This window comes from Thalassophryne amazonica, chromosome 1 (genome assembly GCF_902500255.1).
Source record: "Thalassophryne amazonica chromosome 1, fThaAma1.1, whole genome shotgun sequence".
Taxonomy (NCBI): domain Eukaryota; kingdom Metazoa; phylum Chordata; class Actinopteri; order Batrachoidiformes; family Batrachoididae; genus Thalassophryne; species Thalassophryne amazonica.
The window spans coordinates 162,011,716-162,036,296 of record NC_047103.1 but is presented as its reverse complement, the minus strand read 5'-3'; the positions used below and the strand labels follow the sequence as shown (position 1 = coordinate 162,036,296).

Genomic DNA, 24,581 nt, shown 5'->3' with positions numbered 1-24,581 from the left:
GAAGTCAGACAATTTAGATAAAAAAAGTGACTTAAAAATTAACTGATTATCATCACAGCTGGCAATTAATTTAATAGTTTATTCATTGTCGCAGCTCTACAACAGAAATCCCAATCAGGAATCAGTGATTGTCTGCTGGTTGCTAGTGCAGGCTAACAGTGGTGGGCATAGCTAACCAAAAGTGAGCTTTGATAACCATTAATCCACTAACTGAAAAGTTAACTTTTATAAAGCTAAACCAATAAATCCCTAAAAATTTTAGCTGACGTTACAGATAAAAGCTAACCTGATAACTTTCAGTATTGATTTCAGCACACAGGCAACTACTGACAACAATGAGTCAGCGCTTCTGTCTCAGATCAGCCTTCCCTCAGCAAAAGAGACCTGGTGACCAGAGAGAAAAGAGGGAGGGAAAAAAAATGATCTTCACAACATACCAGCTGGCATATCACTGGAGTCATGCACAGGCAGACAGTTTTGACTTATGGTTAGAATTTTAAACAAACTAATTATGGACAAGTTATTGAAATTAACATCATGTCTGTCATTTTACAAAGTGAAAATATCAGCTATATGTTTTAGTTTTAAAGTAATGCACGAGTTTTGAAGGTTTTAGCATTTAGACACACATACCGCAATGCATTATGGGAACATTCGTTTCAGTGGTCGGTATAACCATATACTGAAACGTGGTGGGTTTTACAAATAAATCTGTATATGTCATTTTTTTTCATTTGTTAAAAAAAGGCAATTTGAAAACTGAAAATTCTGTTTGCTAAGTGATTCATCACTTTTAGCGAATGTGTGGCAAATGCTATTCACACTGCCATGAACACTGCCATCTACTGATGTCAGGACACTAATGTTCCCATAATGCATTGTGGCATGTGTGTCTAAATGCTAAAACCTTCAAAATTCGTGCATTACTTTAAAAGTAAAACATGTAGCTGATATTTTCACTTAGTCAAACAACACACCTGATGTTAATTTCAATAACCTGTCCGGAATTAGTTTGTTTAAAATTATAACCATAAGTCAAAACTGCCTGCCTGTGCAAGACTCCAGTGATATGCTGGCAGGTCTGTATGGTGTGAAAATAAATTATCTTTTTTTCCTCCCTCTTCCTTTCTCTCTGGTAGCTCTCCCATTCATGGCTGTCTGTCTGCTAGAAAACATGTAACAGGTAGGCACTAACATCTTTGATTTCAGACTTTACGGGAACTAAATTTATTGGAAGCTAATTGGTCCGTTGAGGATTTTCAAAGTTATCTGGAAAGCTAATCCACTAATGAAAACATAGCTTCGATAATTAGCGGTTAGCGGATTTCGGAAATGTGCCCACCACTGCAGGCTAACAAGTCTGAGAAGCGTCATTTTTGTGATATAGATATACATATTGCTTATCACCAGGGCTCTATATCGTTTCTCAAAACTCAAGACAATGCAATACGCATCACTGCACATCCGATACTCAATACATATGATATCAATACATTTATGTGCTTAATACTGCTCATGAATTTTTGGCATTTAAGTCGCAATAGAGTATAAGTCACAGGGCCTCCCAAACTAGTAAAAAAAAAAAACATGACTCATACTACAGAAAATATGGTATTTTCTTCAGCACAATTTCACCTTGTCTTTATTTTTATACCAAACTGACTAAGATTACTAGCCACAAGAAACAATCATTTTCATATGTATGGCTTCCATCATCCCAGTTGACCTGATTTTAAAGCTAGAACCCCAAACAGACCCAGTTATGCATGAAAGTGGACACCGCTTAAAAACAAAACAAACAAAAACAGCATTTTGCCTCACATCCCACTTAAATAATGCAGAAATGTTAAATTTAGTAAACATTTTTATATGGCTCATCAATTCCACTCAGTGCAGAACTGTAGTAAAACATACGCCCAGAGTAATACTGATCAGAGTAATGCTGATTAAACAGTTGTTAAAAATACTATTATTAGTAGTAGTAGCAGTAGCATTAGTAGTAGTAGTAGTAGTAGTAGTAGATACAAAAAAATGTCTTCTAGAGTGGACCTTTATACTAAGAGTGTTAGGGTGGCTGGGGTGGGAAGGAATTCTGATCCCTCTGGTTACGCCCCTGGACTGCCCATGTGACCAGGAAAAATGGAAACTTTATTTATTCAGAAAACGCCACCTGATTGACAGGTAAGAAGGTTTTATCCATGACTTTATCCTCATAAGAGAATGTGCATATTTGGGGGCGTTAGCAGCGGGTGAGCTGCTGCTGTTCTTAGCTTCTGTTGGCTTCGCACTAACACAGCCAGAGGATGCGCACCGTTTGAAAGAAAGCAAACATGGAAATATGTTTTTAAAACTCACCGTGGGTGTTTGTTTTGTGTGAGACAAAGCAAGACAACGCCAACTGTTATAAAGCAAACAGAGCAGCTGCTCGCCACTTCCAGCACTAATACACCAAAAAATATGGTGACGGGAATACTGGTACATGTACCGAACGCCTTCTACCGGTGCTCTAATTAAAATATGAACTGGTATAAACCTGTATTTATCCCAAGAGAAGGCCAGAGAGCAGCAGGAATCCAGTCACCAAAGAAACACATGACCACTCGATGACACACTCATGGATGATGACTCTGACTAGACGATAAACTACAGCTTTAATAAAATGAAAAACTGACTTACACACTATGCCTTTTTATGCACTCTATTTAAAATAACTAGGCTAAATAGCTGAGGATGAAGAAAAAAATGACACTGAATATGAGAAGATTCAAGATATATCTAAAACAATATGCTGTACATATGCAGAAGACAAGTTTTCATTACTAAACTTTGTATGTTAGTCTGGTTGATTCATTTACTGCTGAATAAAGAAATGCAAATAAAATAAAAAACTTAGACCTTAATATGACCAACAAACTCAGCTCAGCACTGTCGTTGATACAGTCTGGAAAACCCCCACTAAAATTCCAAACCCAACAATAACTGCTATATCGTTGACATAAATGATGAATAATCTACATCTGGTAGAAGTGCACAAACTAGAAGCAAGCAGCTTCCATCAATAACCTGAAGATTTAAAAGGAGCAAAGGTGACCTGAAAGAGCAGCAGCTACAACTGGTTTGGTTCAAATTCTGCTTTAGCTTTTAAGTGCAAAAGTACATGGAAGACAATGAGATAAGCATAAACAACAAATGAAACAAGTCAAATTGAAATTATATATTTATACCATTTATAATTATGAATATATATAATTAATGTTAACCCTCCTGAGAAAATGAATAATCTATATCAGTATGGATTAGGGATGTTGTTCTCTCCCTTTTAAGCCTTTAATGGTCAGCTCAACCTGACCATACTGATATCTACTACATTTGATTGAAAAATGTGAGACAGTTAAAGGGTTTAAAATGGTCAATGTGGTGGCCAAGTGGTTAACGCGCTTGGTTTCAGTTCAGAAGGTTCCGGGTTCAAATCCCACCCCTGCCACATTTCTCCATGTAATGTGGAGTTGCATCAGGAAGGGCATCCGGCATAAAACCTGTGCCAATTCAACATGCAGACCCACACTGGATTTGCTGTGGCGACCCCGAATGCAACAAGGGAGCAGCCAAAGGGACTTACTTACATCTGGATACATGGGTTACAATAGTTTTCAGGGACGAGTCTTAAACAATTAACATTTTCTGTAATTTGATGTACTGTATTCCAAAACAAGTCTCTGTTTAATGTAAACATTCATTTGGGGGTATTGTGAATCTCTGCAGCCTGTCATGCTAGCATTTTGGCTACACATTTTTCAAGCAGGTTTTAATGCTGCGTTCAGGACCCTCTAAGATTCTGACCTCTAGCTCGGGGAAAATGCCTTGAATGCTAATTTTCACTCAGAAACTTGTAAGGAAATTACTAACGTTGAAAATGCATCTTTAAATAAGTTTTTAACAATTCATTACTGTTATACAATATATTCACATTCTATGTAGAATTAGTGAAGTTACCAGCACCACACATCAGCAAAAACATCTTTGACAATTTAGGTAATTTAGCTTAAAAGATAATGCCAGTCTGTGGTATAGGCTAAGTAGTTGATGACTGAAAATATGGAGGTAATCTCATGAATGCATTTTTGACATAAGTAGGGTTTTTTTGTTTTGTTTTTGTCTGGTCTTTCTGAACGTCCAAGGGTTCTGAACGCAGTATAAATCACGTATTTACCGAGGCCAAAATATGGTCATCAGCAGTGGTGGGCACAGTTCCACTAATCCGCTAATCGCTAATTATCAAAGCTAACTTTTTTGTTAGCGGATTAGCTTTTCAGCTAACTTCAAAAACCATTAGTGGACCAATTAGCTTCAGATAAATTTAGTCCCGATAACTTTTAGACCGCTATCGTTTTTTTTTTTTTACATAGTTAGCAACAGCGAAAAACATTTAGAAACCCTGTTGGCTCCTGTCTGCTATGTATTTTGCAGCAGTGAGGCAGCTGAGAGGAGCTGAGCTCAACTCTACACCAGCAGAAAGGGCTGACCGTCAGGCTACCACAAAAAAAGAGAAGTCATTACCCTTTACAGCATACAGCGGTCCAGCTGTGAGGCGGAAGTCCTCAAAAGGAAAGCAGGTTTGACTTATGGTTTTGAATATAAACCAAATGAATCTGGATCCACTGTAAAACTCAATGAGTTAGTTGAACTCAAACCATTTGAGGAAACCAGATTGCCTTAAACCATTTGAGTTTGCCAACTTAAATAAAATATTTTTCAAAAATTTAATTGTTAAAGTTTTAGTAACTTAACAATTTATAGTTAATTAAACTTATGTAAATCTAGTTTAGGTTTTTCAATAAAAAGTGACAAAGTTCTGCCTAAAAAATTTGCATTATATTTTGGATTAGATTTTTGATGCATTCTTTGGTTTACTTGTTGACTCTGGGTTGTGCTGTTATGACTCTGGCCATTCGCTCCCCTCAGGACGCAAACTCACGATCTCCAGCATGGAAGTCGAACTCTCTAACCAGAAGGCTAAAACCCAGTACTCTGGCCTTGTGACCAGAGAAATCTTTAGAGCTGTTGGGAGTGAAGTTTACTATCTACATATGCACAGTGACACCTACTGGCCTCCATTACATAAACTCAATTAAAATGAGTGAATGAATGCACTGGAAATACATCACCAACAGTTAAAACTTTAAATGCACTTAAAGGAACTGAGTTGTTATGACAACAATTCATTTGTGAGTTTGTTTAATTAATGGAAATGAGTGATTATTACTTTTTCAAAGTTTGAGGTACATTAACTTAATTAATGTATTAAAATGGACTGTTCGGTTTAACAGTGTAGTTTAACGGCATTAATGTCAACTCTGTCATTTGTACAAAGTGAAATTCTAACACATATCTTTTAATTTTAAAATAATGCACAAATTCTGAAGTTTTGAACACATATTAACACACATACAGATGCCAAACTGCATTATGGGTAAACTGAGCCAGCGATCACCGATTGGTTGATTCATTTAACCAACACAAAACTTAATGTGTGTGTTGGTTTTTACAAATAAATGTGTATTTGTAAAATATGTCATTTTTTTCATTTGTTAAAAAAACGCATTTGCAAAACTGAAAATTCTGTTTGTTAAGTAGTGAATCAGCCAGGCAGCAACAACCATGTGCTAAAATCAGGCATCATTCACACTGCCATCCAGTAGATGGCAGTGTTCTATGCATTTTGAACCATCTACTAGATGGCACATTACACACTGGCATATTATGTTACTATGCTTTTTATTTTTTACTCTCTTATTATGCTTTGTAATCTTTTAATTCATTTTGTGTTTTCTGAATTGTTTTGTGTGAAGCGCTTTGAGGCAACTCTGTTGTGATATGGTGCTATATAAAGTGAATAACTGAACTGAAATTGGGGCTCAGTTTACCCATAATGCAGTTAATACATTCAAAACTTAAGAATTAGTGCATTATTTTAAAATTAAAAGATATGTGTTATATTTGACAGACTTCACATTAATGTAGTTAAACTATCTGGATTAATTTGGTTTATAAATCAAAACCATAAGTCAAACCTGCTTTCCCTTTCAAGATGTCTGCCTCACGGCTGGACCACTGTATGCTGTCAAGGTAAATGACCCTTCCCTACAGCAGTGGGCAGGGCGCACAAAGACAGAAGCACTGACTCATTTGCTGTGTTTGGGTTCGTGATCGCCTTTGATTCTATCAGAAGCGTTGGCGGTGTTTAAACTCAAAATTGGCTTGTCAGTAGCTAAGAGTGTACGGGAGACAATATTGAAAGTTATCGGTTAGCTGTAGCTTCCAATAAATGTTTTGGTGGTTTATCGGTTAAGCGTTATAAAAGATAACTTTTCAGTTAGCTGATAAGTGGTTATTGAAGCTAACTTTTTGGTTAGCTGTGCCCACCACTGGTCATTAGGTATTGGAAAGTCTTTGCGTCCATCCGTCCGTGCTCAGCTTAAGTCTAGTCCTATTACTGCCAGGGTCTTCAAATTCACAGGGCCCATTCTTGGGACACAGACCTTGGACAAGTTCAAAGATGGCTAACCTTGACCTATTATAAGGGGTCAAAAGGTCACATTCTTTTTCCTATTTTCATGTTCATATGGCAAGGGTCTATTAGCATTACGTTATATTTAATTTGCAATGGGGTGGTTACGTTTCTGTAGCTGTAAAAGCATTCATGTAACTTGAACTTTAGCGCATCTTTCAACAATCATATGGCATCCCAATACTGCTCAGCATTAAAGAAACCAAAAAAACAACGGCATCCAAAATGGAGGTGGTTTGTTAACTGTGTGTATAATTGAAAAACCAAAAAAAAACAACAACAAAAAAAAAAAACCCAGTGCTAGCTGAGCATAAAATGTTTTTAAAAAGTTTAATTTAGCTTCTAGTCATTAGACAACAGTGGATAGCTCAAGTAGTGCAACTGCCTGGGTATGATATCAACTGAGCCAGCTAGCGTAGCCCTATAACATGCCTGCAAAGCATGTACCCTACTTAAAAGCAAGTTTGTAGAACCCGTGTGTGCGCAAAAAATCCATTCTACTAACGTGGAGTCATGGGTTAGGATTAGGCTGTTACCCAGTTTGTATTTAACAAAACAACTTCACCTTGCCATTGTGGCATTAGCGCCACAGTAACAATGCACTGATGGGGTTTAGCTCCACCCACTCATGAGAACACAAAGGAAATTCATGTTGTAATTTCCGAATGAGAGCAGTGCCTGTGTTTACGGATGGTGCAGTGGTAGTGTGACAGTGTCACAGTTTCAGTAAGTCATTGTGGAACATTCCGACCCACAAACGTGCTTGTTGGCTGGGAGTTGTGTTTTGCATTTTGTTAGTCCTTCCAAACAGGCTGTTCAGCTGCAGCGGAGCTTGGCGAGGAAATAGGCCACGCTGAGGAAGAGCCACACCACCAGCAGGTTGGGGCTGAGGGCCAGCAGGGGCAGCGAGTACATGAGGCTGGGGTCCAGCCGGAAGTCGCGCACCGGCAACAGGCCACTCAGGTTCTTCTGGATCACCCCCTCCCTCGTCCCAATGCTGCCGAGTAGAACGAGGTGGGAGGAAGAGGAGGAATGGATCAATGTTGTGGTAAGGAGGATGAGTCAAAGAAAGAGGTAAGGAAAGGTAAGTAAGAGACAGAAGGGAAAGTAATGAGAAACAAAGAAAAAGAAAATAATTGAGGGGCCAAAACAGGTGAAGAAAAAGGGAGGATATTGCAGGGAAGGAAGAATGAGGTATAGAGAAATAAAATGATAATAAGGAAGGAGGAAAGGAAAGATTCAAGGAGAAGGATTGTTGTGTTGCACCAAAGCCCAAATAAACAGATGGCGTATACGTGTGCACGCACAGCGGTGAAATGTCAAATAAAAACATGATACCAGTGGAAAAAAAAAAAGAGGTCACAGCCATCACAATGGTCACATGACAGGCGTGTTATTTAAACAAAATAAATAAAAATGAAATAACAAAATGGGACAAAAATTTGAAATGAGTCACAAACAAACCACAGCAAAACAATCACACACAAAAACAAATTTAAAGACAGCAGGGTCAAACACGGGAAAAACAGGAAGAGACAAAAAGAGATAAACAGAGAAAATTAAGGAAGACGTTCTTCAATCTTGAGGAAAAAAAAGAGAGAAGATAATACAGTAACGGCTCTCCACATTTGATACTTTAAAATGCCGGTGTCGCAGACTGAACAGTCCCCCCTAAAAATCGGTCCGCCCTGTCTTCACTGCCGATGCGTCATCAGCCGCGGTTCATCGGTTATCACCTCATTTCTGCTTAAAACTGCACTCCAGTCATCATCTATCTCAGTGACAGATATTTGAAGCTTTTGTACAACAATTATTTACACGTAATTTAGCATTATTTCATCATAAAAGATGGAGGAAACGATCAGCGTGTGCAGCTACACAAGCTGCTAGCTGCCTGGGTACACAGTGTGTTTTCTTAACCTGTTATGCCTTAAATAAATAGAAAATAGCTGTTATTCCACAGACACTTTGCTTCTGTGATCAAGACAATGATATTTTGAAATTTGTCTGTTTTCAAGAATATTCTCGATTCGCCTTCACTACTACTGAGTAGTCTTCTAGAATATTCTTTAACTGCTAGAACTGTCCAGAATTTTCTAGACGTTTCCAGAATTATCTAGAAATTTCAAGAAACTTTTAGAACTTTCTAGAACGTTAAAAAAAAAAATCAAAGTTTGTGCTGAATGTAGTCATTTTTCCATAGACTTTAGACATAAGCAGTTGAAATATAACACTTAGAAGCCAGGAACAAAAATTGTGTTACATAGTGTTATCGCCTCGTTTCTGCTTAAAACTGACTTTAGAATGATTTAAGAGGTTTTACCTTGTCATCTGATGGTTAATAATCCCATGAATCCATTTGATCACTTTGAGATTCTGTCTCAGACGAGCTGCTGAGCTCCAAAATGACACATGCGCAGTGGAGGTAGGGCGGACCAATTTTTAGGGGCGGACCGTTCAGTCTACAACACCGGATTAAATCATGCAAGGGAAGGAAAAGTAAAATGTTAAAGATGAATGATAACCAAAAGCATGCACTGAAAAACACCCTTGAAGGATTAAATCAAAGCACATGTTCCCCCCACTGAGTCTGGTCTGCCTGAGGTTTCCTCAAAGAACCAAAAACTGCTTTTTCCTGACACTGTCACCAATAGTGATGCTAGGTAGCATCACTATTGGCAATCAACATGGTGGTTTTAGGCTCTCAGACTTTTAAAAGTGATGTATGGCTGTAGTAAAACCAACAAACTTGTGCTGTTTCCTAACAGTATTAAGACATTTATTCTACATTTTTATTATTTTATTATTCATTTTATTGTTGCACGTTTTGTATTGTATTGGAATTGTACTGACTTAGAATGATTAATGCCATAATTCCCCACTTTCTGACACAGTAGGTGGCGGTATGCACTTTTGAAGCTGGTTTGCGATCTGCCAATGAAGTTTTATTAAGTTATAAATGTTATGTTTATTTTCAGACAGTGGCTGAAACTGTCCAAGGAGAACACCTTAAAGCAGAGGTTCATGATGGATTTAATCTTTTGTGTGTCTTGAAAACATCATGTTTTAGAAGTTGCTATTATTACATAGCCCAATGCTAACAACTAACATAGCCAAATGGCTTCATTGTGAGCATTTTATTAGAAATACTTGTAATATATATTTTTTTCTGGGGATAATCTTATGCACACAGAAAGAAACTATACAGAGAGTGCCAAATTCAATGCGGGCACACATGCAGAGGTGCACACTTAAGGCATTTCATACAGGTGAGCCCCATTAACTTGTGCGAGTTGTGGTTGAAAAAAAAAAAAAAAAGAAATCAGACCGCAAGTTAATGAAGTTGACCACAAAAATATACAATACATAAATATACAGTCTAAATTTTTGGGGTCTACCAATCTACTGTGAGTAAAGCTGAATTGTGGCTTACGGATGCGCGAGTTAACGGGGTTCACCTGTATATAGGATAAATGTGTAAATCTCAATTAAGCATTGCAGTGTAATCAAAGCAGATGTGTGTTTAAAAAGCAGGAAATGTCTGTCGATATGTGGGCCACTCGGTCTGGTGCAGGCTTGCTGCCGATATGAAAAATGATCAAATCTGTGACAACAAACCCCAATCAGATCAAGTGTGAGTTTTGTGATCCCTTGCACACTTCACTGACAATATTCTGTATTTCCTTCAACTCCCGTTTTAGGACTACAAAAAAGTTTGCAGTTGTGTTTCAAATAACCTAGGGTTGGTTTCGTGCACCACTATTTGAAAGACAAGCCCAGTTCAGACTAATAGCACTTGATTGTGTGCCAGTTACTGAAGATAATGCAAATAATTGATGCTGAAAAGCTACAAATTCAAGATCAAAACAAACTTCATATTAAGTCATGGTTACGACTGATGTTAGTATGAATGGATTCAAAAAGGGAAGACGAGGCACTGAAGCAGGGATTTGGAATAAAGTGGTAACTTCAAGGCTCTTTCCCAGCATGCATCACAGCTCAAACAAGCACAAACAAAAATGAATAAGTGAAACAGAGCCAAAGGCTACATTCAAATTGCAGGCAAAAGGTTCCAGATACAGTAGTGTTCAGAATAATAGTAGTGCTATGTGACTAAAAAGATTAATCCAGGTTTGAGTATATTTCTTATTGTTACATGGGAAACAAGGTACCAGTAGATTCAGTAGATTCTCACAAATCCAACAACACCAAGCATTCAATCAATCAATCAATTTTTTTATATAGCGCCAAATCACAACAAACAGTTGCCCCAAGGCGCTTTATATTGTAAGGCAAGGCCATACAATAATTATGTAAAACCCCAACGGTCAAAACGACCCCCTGTGAGCAAGCACTTGGCTACAGTGGGAAGGAAAAACTCCCTTTTAACAGGAAGAAACCTCCAGCAGAACCAGGCTCAGGGAGGGGCAGTCTTCTGCTGGGACTGGTTGGGGCTGAGGGAGAGAACCAGGAAAAAGACATGCTGTGGAGGGGAGCAGAGATCGATCACTAATGATTAAATGCAGAGTGGTGCATACAGAGCAAAAAGAGAAAGAAACAGTGCATCATGGGTGTTAAGGATTTTATATATATATATATATATATATGTTATCACTGTTAAACATTTGTACCTTCGTCTTCTGTCTTATGAAAACGGTGTTGTGCTGTTTGCACTTCACCCTGAGAATGTATGTGTTATTCAACCTTGTTTTAGCTTTGTCTTCTTTCTCATGAGAACGGTGTTGTGCTGTTTTGCACCTGTCTTAACCAAGCCTGAGAATTCAATTTTGTTTTAGCACTCTGGGGTCAATCTGAGCTGGGAATGAAGGACTGGATGTACTTATTGTTATAACATAACTTTGTTTTCGCAGCCTCTAACGACTGGGAGCAAGAGAACGTTTTGACTATTGTGATGTGGTGTTTAGTGTGAAGGAGTGTGGAAGACAGGACACTTCAGGCAGATGCAGAACAGCTGATACCTGCAACAGACGAACGAGATGTGCTGACCTGAAGTGTTCTTCCTTACAGCTGCACTTGACGTATGCGTTTATGTTATGGGAAGAAACTTGTCTTGCGTCATTACCCCCACCCTTAGGACAAGTTTCTTGTTTATGTGATGAGGGCGTCTCTTAATAAAAAGAGCGGAAAAGCAGGCCAGACTTTAGTGTAGCCTTGGTGTACAGCCTGGCCGCACTCCGCGCGTAATATTTGACTTTCTGTCTCACTGGTGTTTCTTGACTCTGTTTGTCTTGTTAAAGGTTATGCAAATGTTTGGAGGAGAAAATACCCAACAATGGGAACCCCCCAGCAGTCTACGTCTATAGCAGCATAACTAAGGGATGGTTCAGGGTCACCTGATCCAGCCCTAACTATAAGCTTTAGCAAAAAGGAAAGTTTTAAGCCTAATCTTAAAAGTAGAGAGGGTGTCTGTCTCCCTGATCTGAATTGGGAGCTGGTTCCACAGGAGAGGAGCCTGAAAGCTGAAGGCTCTGCCTCCCATTCTACTCTTACAAACCCTAGGAACTACAAGTAAGCCTGCAGTCTGAGAGCGAAGCGCTCTATTGCGGTGATATGGTACTACGAGGTCCCTAAGATAAGATGGGACCTGATTATTCAAAACCTTATAAGTAAGAAGAAGAATTTTAAATTCTATTCTAGAATTAACAGGAAGCCAATGAAGAGAGGCCAATATGGGTGAGATATGCTCTCTCCTTCTAGTCCCCGTCAGTACTCTAGCTGCAGCATTTTGAATTAACTGAAGGCTTTTTAGGGAACTTTTAGGACAACCTGATAATAATGAATTACAATAGTCCAGCCTAGAGGAAATAAATGCATGAATTAGTTTTTCAGCATCACTCTGAGACAAGACCTTTCTGATTTTAGAGATATTGCGTAAATGCAAAAAAGCAGTCCTACATATTTGTTTAATATGCGCTTTGAATGACATATCCTGATCAAAAATGACTCCAAGATTTCTCACAGTATTACTAGAGGTCAGGGTAATGCCATCCAGAGTAAGGATCTGGTTAGACACCATGTTTCTAAGATTTGTGGGGCCAAGTACAATAACTTCAGTTTTATCTGAGTTTAAAAGCAGGAAATTAGAGGTCATCCATGTCTTTATGTCTGTAAGACAATCCTGCAGTTAAGCTAATTGGTGTGTGTCCTCTGGCTTCATGGATAGATAAAGCCGGGTATCATCTGTGTAACAATGAAAATTTAAGCAATACCGTCTAATAATACTGCCTAAGGGAAGCATGTATAAAGTGAATAAAATTGGTCCTAGCACAGAACCTTGTGGAACTCCATAATTAACTTTAGTCTGTGAAGAAGATTCCCCATTTACATGAACAAATTGTAATCTATTAGACAAATATGATTCAAACCACCGCAGCGCAGTGCCTTTAATACCTATGGCATGCTCTAATCTCTGTAATAAAATTTTATGGTCAACAGTATCAAAAGCAGCACTGAGGTCTAACAGAACAAGCACAGAGATGAGTCCACTGTCTGAGGCCATAAGAAGATCATTTGTAACCTTCACTAATGCTGTTTCTGTACTATGATGAATTCTAAAACCTGACTGAAACTCTTCAAATAGACCATTCCTCTGCAGATGATCAGTTAGCTGTTTTACAACTACCCTTTCAAGAATTTTTGAGAGAAAAGGAAGGTTGGAGATTGGCCTATAATTAGCTAAGATAGCTGGGTCAAGTGATGGCTTTTTAAGTAATGGTTTAATTACTGCCACCTTAAAAGCCTGTGGTACATAGCCAACTAACAAAGATAGATTGATCATATTTAAGATCGAAGCATTAAATAATGGTAGGGCTTCCTTGAGCAGCCTGGTAGGAATGGGGTCTAATAAACATGTTGATGGTTTGGATGAAGTAACTAATGAAAATAACTCAGACAGAACAATCGGAGAGAAAGAGTCTAACCAAATACCGGCATCAGTGAAAGCAGCCAAAGATAACGATACGTCTTTGGGATGGTTATGAGTAATTTTTTCTCTAATAGTTAAAATTTTATTAGCAAAGAAAGTAATGAAGTCATTACTAGTTAAAGTTAATGGAATACTCAGCTCAATAGAGCTCTGACTCTGTCAGCCTGGCTACAGTGCTGAAAAGAAACCTGGGGTTGTTCTTATTTTCTTCAATTAGTGATGAGTAGAAAGATGTCCTAGCTTTACGGAGGGCTTTTTTATAGAGCAACAGACACTTTTTCCAGGCTAAGTGAAGATCTTCTAAATTAGTGAGACGCCATTTCCTCTCCAACTTACGGGTTATCTGCTTTAAGCTACGAGTTTGTGAGTTATACCACGGAGTCAGGCACTTCTGATTTAAAGCTCTCTTTTTTAGAGGAGCTACAGCATCCAAAGTTGTCTTCAATGAAGATGTAAAACTATTGACGAGATACTCTATCTCACTTACAGAGTTTAGGTAGCTACTCTGCACTGTGTTGGTATATGGCATTAGAAAACATAAAGAAGGAATCATATCCTTAAACCTAGTTACAGCGCTTTCTGAAAGACTTCTAGTGTAATGAAACTTATTCCTCACTGCTGGGTAGTCCATCAGAGTAAATGTAAATGTTATTAAGAAATGATCAGACAGAAGGGAGTTTTCAGGGAATACTGTTAAGTCTTCAATTTCCATACCATAAGTCAGAACAAGATCTAAGATATGATTAAAGTGGTGGGTGGACTCATTTACTTTTTGAGCAAAGCCAATAGAGTCTAATAATAGATTAAATGCAGTGTTGAGGCTGTCATTCTCAGCATCTGTGTGGATGTTAAAATCGCCCACTATAATTATCTTATCTGAGCTAAGCACTAAGTCAGACAAAAGGTCTGAAAATTCACAGAGAAACTCACAGTAACGACCAGGTGGATGATAGATAATAACAAATAAAACTGGTTTTTGGGACTTCCAATTTGGATGGACAAGACTAAGAGTCAAGCTTTCAAATGAATTAAAGCTCTGTCTGGGTTTTTGATTAATTAATAAGCTGGAATGGAAGATTGCTGCTAATCCTCCGCCCCGGCCCGTGCTATGAGCATTCTGACAGTTAGTGTGACTCGGGGGTGTTGACTCATTTAAACTAACATATTCATCCTGCTGTAACCAGGTTTCTGTAAGGCAGAATAAATCAATATGTTGATCAATTATTATATCATTTACCAACAGGGACTTAGAAGAGAGAGACCTAATGTTTAATAGACCACATTTAACTGTTTTAGTCTGTGGTGCAGTTGAAGGTGCTATATTATTTTTTCTTTTTGAATTTTTATGCTTAAATAGATTTTTGCTGGTTATTGGTAGTCTGGGAGCAGGCACCGTCTCTACGGGGATGGGGTAATGAGGGGATGGCAGGGGGAGAGAAGCTGCAGAGAGGTGTGTAAGACTACAACTCTGCTTCCTGGTCCCAACCCTGGATAGTCACGGTTTGGAGGATTTAAGAAAATTGGCCAGATTTCTAGAAATGAGAGCTGCTCCATCCAAAGTGGGATGGATGCCGTCTCTCCTAACAAGACCAGGTTTTCCCCAGAAGCTTTGCCAATTATCTATGAAGCCCACCTCATTTTTTTCATTCAAGTATACTATTATGTCCAAACTGCTTTTTTATCAATCCTGTGAATCACTAAACTAGTATTTAGTTGTATAACCACAGTATTCCATGATTTCTTCACATCTGCAAGGCATTAATTTTGTTGGATTGGAACCAAGATTTTGCTCATTTACTAGTGTGCTTGGGGTCACTGTCTTGTTGAAACACCCATTTCAAGGGCATGTCCTCTTCAGCATAAGGCAACATGACCTCTTCAAGTATTCTGACATATCCAAACTGATCCATGATACCTGGTATGCGATATATAGGCCCAACACCATAGTAGGAGAAACATGCCCATATCATGATGCTTGCACCACCATGTTTCACTGTCTTCACTGTGAACTGTGGCTTGAATTCAGAGTTTGGGGGTCGTCTCACAAACTGTCTGCGGCCCTTGGACCCAAAAAGAACAATTTTACTCTCATCAGTCCACAAAATATTCCACCATTTCTCTTGAGGCCAGTTGATGTGTTCTTTGGCAAATTGTAACCTCTTCTGCCCATGTCTTTTATTTACAACAGAGGGACTTTGCGGGGGATTCTTGCAAATAAATTAGCTTCACACAGGCGTCTTCTAACTGTCACAGCACTTACAGGTAACTCCAGGCTGTCTTTGATCATCCTGGAGCTGATCAATGGGTGAGCCTTTGCCATTCTGGTTATTCTTCTATCCATTTTGATGGTTGTTTTCCGTTTTCTTCAACACGTCTGTTTTTTTGTCCATTTTAAAGCACTGGAGATCATTGTAGATAAACAGCCTATAATTTTTTGCACCTGCGTATAAGTTTTCCCCTCTCCAGTCAACTTTTTAATCAAACTACGCTGTTCTTCTGAACAATGTCTTGAACGTCCCATTTTCCTCAGGCTTTCAAAGAGAAAAGCATATTCAACAGGTGCTGGCTTCATCCTTAAATAGGAGACACCTGATTCACACCTGTTTGTTCCACAAAATTGACGAACTCACTGACTGAATGCCACACTACTATTATTGTGAACACCCCCTTTACTACTTTTTTTTTTTTACTAACAGCCCAATTTCATAGTCTTAAGAGTGTGCATATCATGAATGCTTGGTCTTGTTGGATTTGTGAGAATCTACTGAATCTACTGGTACCTTGTTTCCCATGTAACAATAAGAAATATACTCAAAACCTGGATTAATCTTTTTAGTCACATAGCACTACTATTATTCTGAACACTACTGTATGATCCTTTCCCACCACGTCATCCCAATCAGAGTTTTTTTTCTCCTTCCTGACCAAAACTGGCTGCTAACCTGATATGAGTGAGAATAATAAGGTGGGATTTAATGGTTTCTTTCCATCTACTGTATTGGTCCAAGGACAAAACATGTTTTGGGTATCACCTTAGCACCTGCGTCCACAGTGTTTTTTTTTCTTAGTGCCAGCGTGTTTTCCTTATTGTTCCAAAGGTGAAAAAAGGGTATGCGCCTTCCGCCATTAGAAGCACAGCACCTAGGATTATCTTCAGTGTGTACTGCCTTCTTTGTGCAGCCACTCTTTTTGCATAAAGTTAATAATCTCTGACCTTTTCAGGCAACCAATCAAATGGGGCAAAACCTGTCATCCTTACAATCAAGAAAGCAGAAGACAAAACTTGCTGTCTTCACCTTCAGTCAGCTACTATGTCACATAAAATCTATCACAATAGAGACCAAACAACCTCGTCTGTGACAGCAGGATGGACAGATGCTGTGGTCCCTCTGCAGGTGAGTGCTTTTAATCACTGCATGTCTTATAAGCCAGCCGCAAGCTACTTATACTTATCATACAAACAAATCCCAAGAAAATTGCTCATTTTTAAAAGAAACCGCTGGGATAAAGCTCTTCTCTGAGCATTTTTCTGCCATATAAAAGCTGTATGAACACAGTGCCTTAGATGACATACTTACAACCCAAAACCAGTACACAACACCTGACACAAAACTGGGTGATAACCTTCTCAGAGTGGTGACTATAGGTGTATATCCTCTCCCCCCTTCAATTTTTAGGTTAATGTTTATAAAAAATAAATAAAAAGTGGGAAGAAAACTGTAATTTTGCTCTGCTGGCTGTAACGTGAGTGTAGCATAATAAAATAAAATAGAAAGAAAATTAACCATGCTCAAAGCCAGGTGCTGAGGAAAAGGGGATGAAAATGGTGATTTGAGAAAAATGAGGAAGGAAGAGCTGAAGAAACATCATGCAAGCGTTTGTGGGAGTGCAACTTTATTGAGCACAAGTACCGCAAACAGCGACTACCAGTACATTTTTCTTAAACAACAGCTTAACAACAAACTTTTTACAACATTCCAACACACAACTGGTCCAAACTTATTTTTGGAAACACAAATTCACAAGTCAGTAAAAATCAGCAAAGCAGCAAGAAGTTATGTTTCTTCTAAGAAGCAGCATTTTGGAATTTGGAGTCGACTTGGTGCTGATTACAGAGAGGGCGACGGAGGTTATGTGCTCGTTCCTATCTGTGTCCACAATATGACCTTTGAGTCAAGGAGGCAGACTGAATCAAACTGAAAAATCTGGTGTCAAATACAATATAAAATTTAACAGAAGCGTCTCCAATTCTTTTTATTTTATATATTTTGGCATTTACAAAGTTTTTAACTGGATGCTAAATTACATTAAACAGTCCATGAGCCAAGCAGGGTTTCCAAACCACTTTAGGGGACTAAACAAGACTGACAGTTCTGTCTCAGTTTGCTAGGGCCTACACAAGAATGTATGATAGCCATCCCAGGGTGGCATCTGTGGCCAGATAGGGGTCAATGAAGAATAACACAGAGGACAGACAGACATTTTGCATCCTTACAGACCAACAAGCATCCAAAACACATCAGTTTCCCTGTGCTTGCACACAGATAAAGCAGGTTATCATATTTCCTCACTTTCACCAGATACGGACAAATTTCTGAGCTGGTTTTAAAATGTGTAGTAACATGTTGTCAGGTATATACAGTGAGGAAAATAAGTATTTGAACACCCTGTGATTTTGCAAGTTCTCCCACTTAGAAATCATGGAGGGGTCTGAAATTTTCATCTTAGGTGAACGTCCACTGTGAGAGACATAATCTAAAAAAAAAAAAATCTGGAAATCACAATGAATGATTTTTTAATAATTTATTTGTATGTTACCGCTGCAAATAAGTATTTGAACACCTGTGAAAATCAATGTTAATATTTGGTACAGTAGCCTTTGTTTGCAATTACAGAGCTCAAACGTTTCCTGTAGTTTTTCACCAGGTTTGCACACACTGCAGCAGGGATTTTACTCCAGACCTCCATACAGATCTTCTCCGGATCTGTATGGAGAACCGGACAAATGCAAGTCACTTGGTATTTTACATGCGACCATTTTTCAGATGATGACTATGAGATTATGCAGTCATTAAATAGTTCCATTTCTGATTATGAGATAATGGAACAAAAGGAACACAGGATATGTAGCTGGATGAGATATACAGTAAAACTCGAATTTTGTCCGTTAAAGTCAAAACCAGCTATACGAGGTCTGTCCATAAAGTATAGGTCCTTTTTATTTTTTTTCAAAAACTATATGGATTTCATTCATATGTTTTTACGTCAGACATGCTTGAACCCTCGTGCGCATGCGTGAGTTTTTCCACGCCTGTCGGTGACGTCATTCGCCTGTGAGCACTCCTTGTGGGAGGAGTCGTCCAGCCCCTCGTCGGAATTCCTTTGTCTGAGAAGTTGCTGAGAGACTGGCGCTTTGTTTGATCAAAATTTTTTCTAAACCTGTGAGACACATCGAAGTGGACACGGTTCAAAAAATTAAGCTGGTTTTCGGTGAAAATTTTAACGGCTGATGAGAGATTTTGAGGTGATACTGTCGCTTTAAGGACTTCCCACGGTGCGAGACGTCGCGCAGCGCTCCCAGGCACTGTCGTCAGCCTGTTTCAAGCTGAAAACCTCCACATTTCAGGCTCTATTGATCCAGGACGTCGTGAGAGAACAGAGAAGTTTCAGAAGAAGTTGGTTTCAGCATTTTATCCGGATATTCTACTGTTAAAGGAGATTTTTTTAATAAAAGACATGCGGGCGGATTGCAGCGTCGGCTCGCAGCCGCCGCGATGCTCCGCCACAGGAAAAACACCTCTGTTGGAAGCCTTAAGGACAAGTTGGAACATGTCCAGCTGTTAAACAATTTCTCATATACTCACTCCACTGAAAGCCATCAAAAGCCGCCTGGATTTTACAAATGGTTATCAACACGGAGGTGTTTTTCCTGTGCCGCCGCACCGTGCCGGCTGCGTCCCGACGCGCGGATCCGTCCGCACGTCTTTCATTAAAAAAATCTCCTTTAACAGTGGAATATCCGGATAAAATGCTGAAACCGACTTCTTCTGAAACTTCTCTGTTCTCTCACGACGTCCTGGATCAATAGAGCCTGAAATGTGGAGGTTTTCAGCTTGAAACAGGCTGACGGCGGCGCCTGGGAGTGCTGCACGACGTCTCGCTCTGTGGGAAGTCCTTAAAGCGACAGTATCACCTCAAAATCTCTCGTCAGCCGTTAAAATTTTCACCGAAAACCAGCTTAATTTTTCTAACCGTGTCCACTTCAATGTGTCTCACAGGTTTAGAAAAAATTTTGATCAAACAAAGTGCCAGTCTCTCAGCAACTTCTCAGACAAAGGAATTCCGACGAGGGGCTGGACGACTCCTCCCACAAGGAGTGCTCACAGGCGAATGACGTCACCGACAGGCGTGGAAAAACTCACGCATGCGCACGAGGGTTCAAGCATGTCTGACGTAAAAACATATGAATGAAATCCATATAGTTTTTGAAAAAAATAAAAAGGACCTATACTTTATGGACAGACCTCGTATGTACAGTGAGGCAAATAAGTATTTGATCCACTGTCGATTTTGCAAGTTTTCACACCTACGAAGAATGTAGAGGTCTGTAATTTTTATCGTAGGTACACTTCAACTGTGAGAGACAATCCAAAAAAAAAATCTGAAAATCATATTGTATGATGATTTTAAATAATTAATTTGCATTTAGAAATAAGTATATGATCCACTAGAAAAACAGACCTTAATATGTGGTACCGAAACCTTTGTTTGCAGTTCCAGAGCTCAGACATTTCCTGTAGTTCCAGACCAAGTTTGCACACTGCAGCAGGGATTTTGGTCCACTCCTCCATACAGATCTTCTCCAGATGTTTCAGGTTTGGAGTTTCAGCTCCCTTCAAAGATTTTCTATTGAGTTCAGGTCTGGAGACTGGCCAGGCCACTCCAGGACCTTGCAATGCGTCTTACAGAGCCCCCCCTTAGTTGCCCTGGCTGTGTGTTTGGGGTCATTGTCATGCTGGAAGACTCAGCCATGACCCATCGTCAATGCTCTTACTGAGGGAAGGAGGTTGTTTGCCAAAATCTCGCAATACATGACCCCATCCATCCTCCCTTCAATACGGTGCAGTCGACCTGTCCCCTTTGCAGAAGAGCACCCCCAGAGTATGATGTTTCCACCCCCATGCTTCACGGTTGGGATGGTTTTCCTGGGGTTGTTCTCATCCTCTAAACATGGTAAGTGGAGTTGATTCCAAAAAGCTCTATTCTGGTCTCATCTGACCACATGACCTTCTCCCATGCCTCCTCTGGATCATCCAGATGGTCACTGGTGAACTTCAAACGGGCCTGGACATGTGCTGGCTTGAGCAGGGGGACCTTACTGCCCTGCAGGATTTTAAACCATGACAACATCATGTGTTACTAATGTAATCTTTGTGACTGTGGTCTCAGCTCTCTTCAGGTCATTGACCAGGTCCTCCTGTTTAGTTCTGAGCTTTTTCAGAATCATCTTTACCCCACAAAGTGAGAGCTTGCATGGAATCCCAGACTGAGGGAGATTGACAGTCATCTTGTGTTTCTTCCACTTTCTAATAAATAATCACAACAGTTGTTGTCTTCTACCAAGCTGCTTGCCTGTTGTCCTGTAGTCCATCCCAGCCTTGTGCAGGTCTACAGTTTTGTCCCTGGTGTCCTTAGACAGCTCTTTGGTCTTGGCTATGGTAGACAGGTTGGAGTGTGATTGATTGAGTGTGTGAACAGGTGTCTTTTATACAGGTAACAAGTTCAAACAGGTGCAATTAATACAGGTAAAGAGTGCAGAATAAGAGGGCTTCTTAAAGAAAAATTAACAGGTCTATGTGAGGCGGAATGCTTGCTGGTTGGTAGGTGTTCAAATACTTATTTGCAGCAGTAACATACAAATAAATTATTTTAAAAAATCAGACATTGTAATTTCCAGATTTGTTTTTTTAGATTATGTCTCTCACAGTGGACATGCACCTAAGATGAAAATTTCAGACCCCTCCATGATTTCTAAGTGGGAGAACTTGCAAAACCGCAGGGTGTTCAAATACTTATTTTCCTCACTGTATGGATGTGCATTTTCTAGATTGATTTTTTTAATCTTTTTTTCTACTCACAACACCCCATAATGACAACAAGAGAAGGTTTTTTAACTGTTGCAAATTTATTAAAAACAAACAAACAAAAAACTAAGAAATCACGTGTACATAAGTATTCACACCTGTTGCTCAATACTTTATTTACGCACCTTTGGCAGTAATTGCAGTCTCAAGTCTTCTTGAATATGATGCCACAATCTTGTTGTAACTATCTTTGGGCAGTTTTGCCCATTCCTCTTTGAAGCACCTCTCAAGCTCCATCAGGTTGGATGGGAAGCATCGGTGCACAGCCATTTTCAGATCTCTCCAGAGATGTTCAATGAGATTCAGGTCTGGGCTCTGGCTGTGACACTCAAGGACATTCAAAGAGTTGTTCTGAAGCCTCCTTTGATATCTTGGCTGTGTGCTTAGGGTCATTGTCTGAGGTCAAGAGCGCTCTGGAGCAGGTTTTTAACCAGGACGTCTCTGTACATTGCTCCATTCATCTTTCCCTCAATCCTGACTAGTCTCTCAGTTCCTGCTGCTGAAAAACATCCCCACAGCATGATGCTGCCACCACTATGCTTCAATGTAGGGATGGTGCATGGTTTCTTCTAAACATGACACCTGGCATTCATGCCAAAGAGTTCAAGCTTTGTCTCATCAGACAAACTCCAGGCGGGCTGCCATGCCTCTTTTACTAAAGAGTGACTTCCATCTGGCCACTCTACCAGACAGGCGTGACTGGTAGATTGCTGCAGAGATGGTTGTCCTTCTAGAAGGTTCTCCTCTCTCCACAGAGGAATGCTGGAGCTCTGACAGAGTGACCATCGGGTTCTTGCCACCTCCCTGACTAAGGTCCTTCTCCCTCGATCGCTCAGTTTAGACGGCCGGCCAGCTGTAGGAAGAGTCTTGGTGGATCTGACCTACTTGCATTTACAGATGATAGAGGCCACTGTGCTCATTGGGACCTTCAAAGCAGAAATGTTTCTGTTCCCTTCCCCAGATCTGGGCATCGAGACAATCCTGTCTCAGAGGTCTACAGACAATTCCTTGGACTCCATGCTTGATTTGTGCTCTGATCTGCACTGTCAACTGTGGGACCTTATATGTAGACAGGTGGTTTTCTTTCCAAATCATGTCCAATAAACTGAATTTACCCCAGGTGGACTCCTATTAAGCTGTAGAAACATCTCAGGGATGATCAGTGGAAGCAGGATGTACTTCAGCTCAATTTTGAGCTTCATGGCAAAGACTGTGGATACTTACGTACATGTGATTTCTTGTGGTTTTTATTAATAAATTTGCAAAAACCTAATAACGTTTTCACATTGTGATTATGGGGTATTGTGTGTATAATTTTCAGGAAAAAAAAAAATTTAACCTATTTTGGAATAAGGCTGTAACATAAAATGTGGAAAAAGTGCAGCGCTGCGAATACTTTCTGGATGAATGGTATTTCCTCAAGAAAATCAATTAATTAGAACAAATAAAATTGTCAAGGGAGAAAATGTGCCTCTGAATTTGATTATATAATGGAGAATGCACAGACGTTATCTTAGACACAAAACAAGGTACACATTGAAATCGCCATAGAAATCTCACTTTGTTAATGCTGCTGGTATGTCAACATGACGACTGACAGATCTTGATTTTTGCTCGAAAGCACTTACCTCACGCGTGGGCGAAAAGACTACATGCTAAAACCTTACCTGACTGAATTAAACCATGATTATGGCACCCTCCATGGTTAGCGGCTAAAGAAAACCTACGACACTAGCTCTAAGCAATTATGCACAGAATCTTTTTTTTCCCAACACTTGAATAAATGAGTTTTCACTAAACAGAAAAATGATACTTATGCCTGAACACGACTGTTTCCAGGCAGTTTTCAGAGTCCTACCTTCTCATACAGTCGAGGGCTTGCGTGAAGACCTGCGGCGCCATGCCGTGTTCATGCTGCAGGATCAGGCACTGTTCCAGGGTGACCGACATGGCTGTGCGGTCTTTAGCACTTTTGCAGCTGGTAAAACGTACTCCGTGTAACCGGCGACAGATCTGAAAACGGAAAGAGACACGATTTACAATAAACAAACAAAAAAATCCAGCATCTTTCATTGTACAACTTTAACGTGCAGCCATGATTTCAATCATAATCACAAATGTACAATTAAAGCCTTTTAAGAAATGTAAGGATCTCAATAACAGATGAAATTCTGAGGTATCTGATGTCCAAAAAAGCAGAAACGTCACCTCGGCAGCCTGCCACAGGATGTCCACGTTCTTGTTTTTCCTCGCATTGACATTTTGTCCCAGAAACCTCAGCAGCTCAGGAAGACAAGTCTGAGAGCGAGACCTCGGCAGGCCTGAGGGTTTTTCAAGAAGACAATGAATGGAAGTAAAGCAAAAAAAAAAAAAAAAAAAAAAAAATCCAAGAAGGAAGAATAAAGGGCACAAAAAATTGGAAGAATTCAAACAGCCTGGGAAAGTGAAGTTTGGGCTCCCCTGCTGGAGCTGTTGCCTGCACAACGCGATCCCAGATAAGCAGTTGAAGATGTATGTACAGCTGAAATATTGCAAAAACAAACAAACAAAACAAAAAACTAACAGATAATGCATTGATTTTTAACTAACCCTGATGATTGGCATATTTTAATGGCTTTGAGAGGGATTAAGAAACAGATTTGCCATTTCTGAAAAACAGCGAAGCAAAGAATCAACGAAGCAGCAGGTCGGAGCGCTGCTTCATTGCTTCAAGCTGAGTCACACTGCAAAAGCGGATGATTACAGACCCGCTGCAGGGTTTCCAATCAACGTAGAGTAATTATCATTTTCCCGACACACACCCTCAAAAACAGCGGCCACTCTGAAGGACCGATAAGAGAATTGTTAAGCAAAAAGGATATTGATGTCGGTGGATCGAGTCATTTCTTAACGATTCTCGAAAAGAACCGGTTCCCGATACCCA

General features: G+C 39.6%; 1 protein-coding gene across 2 annotated transcripts in view; it reads right to left on the bottom strand.

Moving 5' to 3' along the window:
• Positions 1-24,581, bottom strand: part of LOC117517162 (inositol polyphosphate-4-phosphatase type I A-like) — a 114,093-nt gene that overhangs the window by 6,484 nt on the left and 83,028 nt on the right. The window contains exons 25-27 of one of the 2 annotated variants that reach the window (XM_034178088.1): positions 23,867-23,979; positions 23,517-23,671; positions 6,902-7,565 (exon numbers count right to left, since the gene is read on the bottom strand). In XM_034178088.1, coding sequence (XP_034033979.1) covers positions 7,385-7,565; positions 23,517-23,671; positions 23,867-23,979 — 449 coding nt within the window. In that variant the 3' untranslated portion in view covers positions 6,902-7,384. Of the gene's footprint in view, positions 1-6,901; positions 7,566-23,516; positions 23,672-23,866; positions 23,980-24,581 lie in introns of those variants that run through there. The other variant, XM_034178096.1, reaches the window with a different exon arrangement.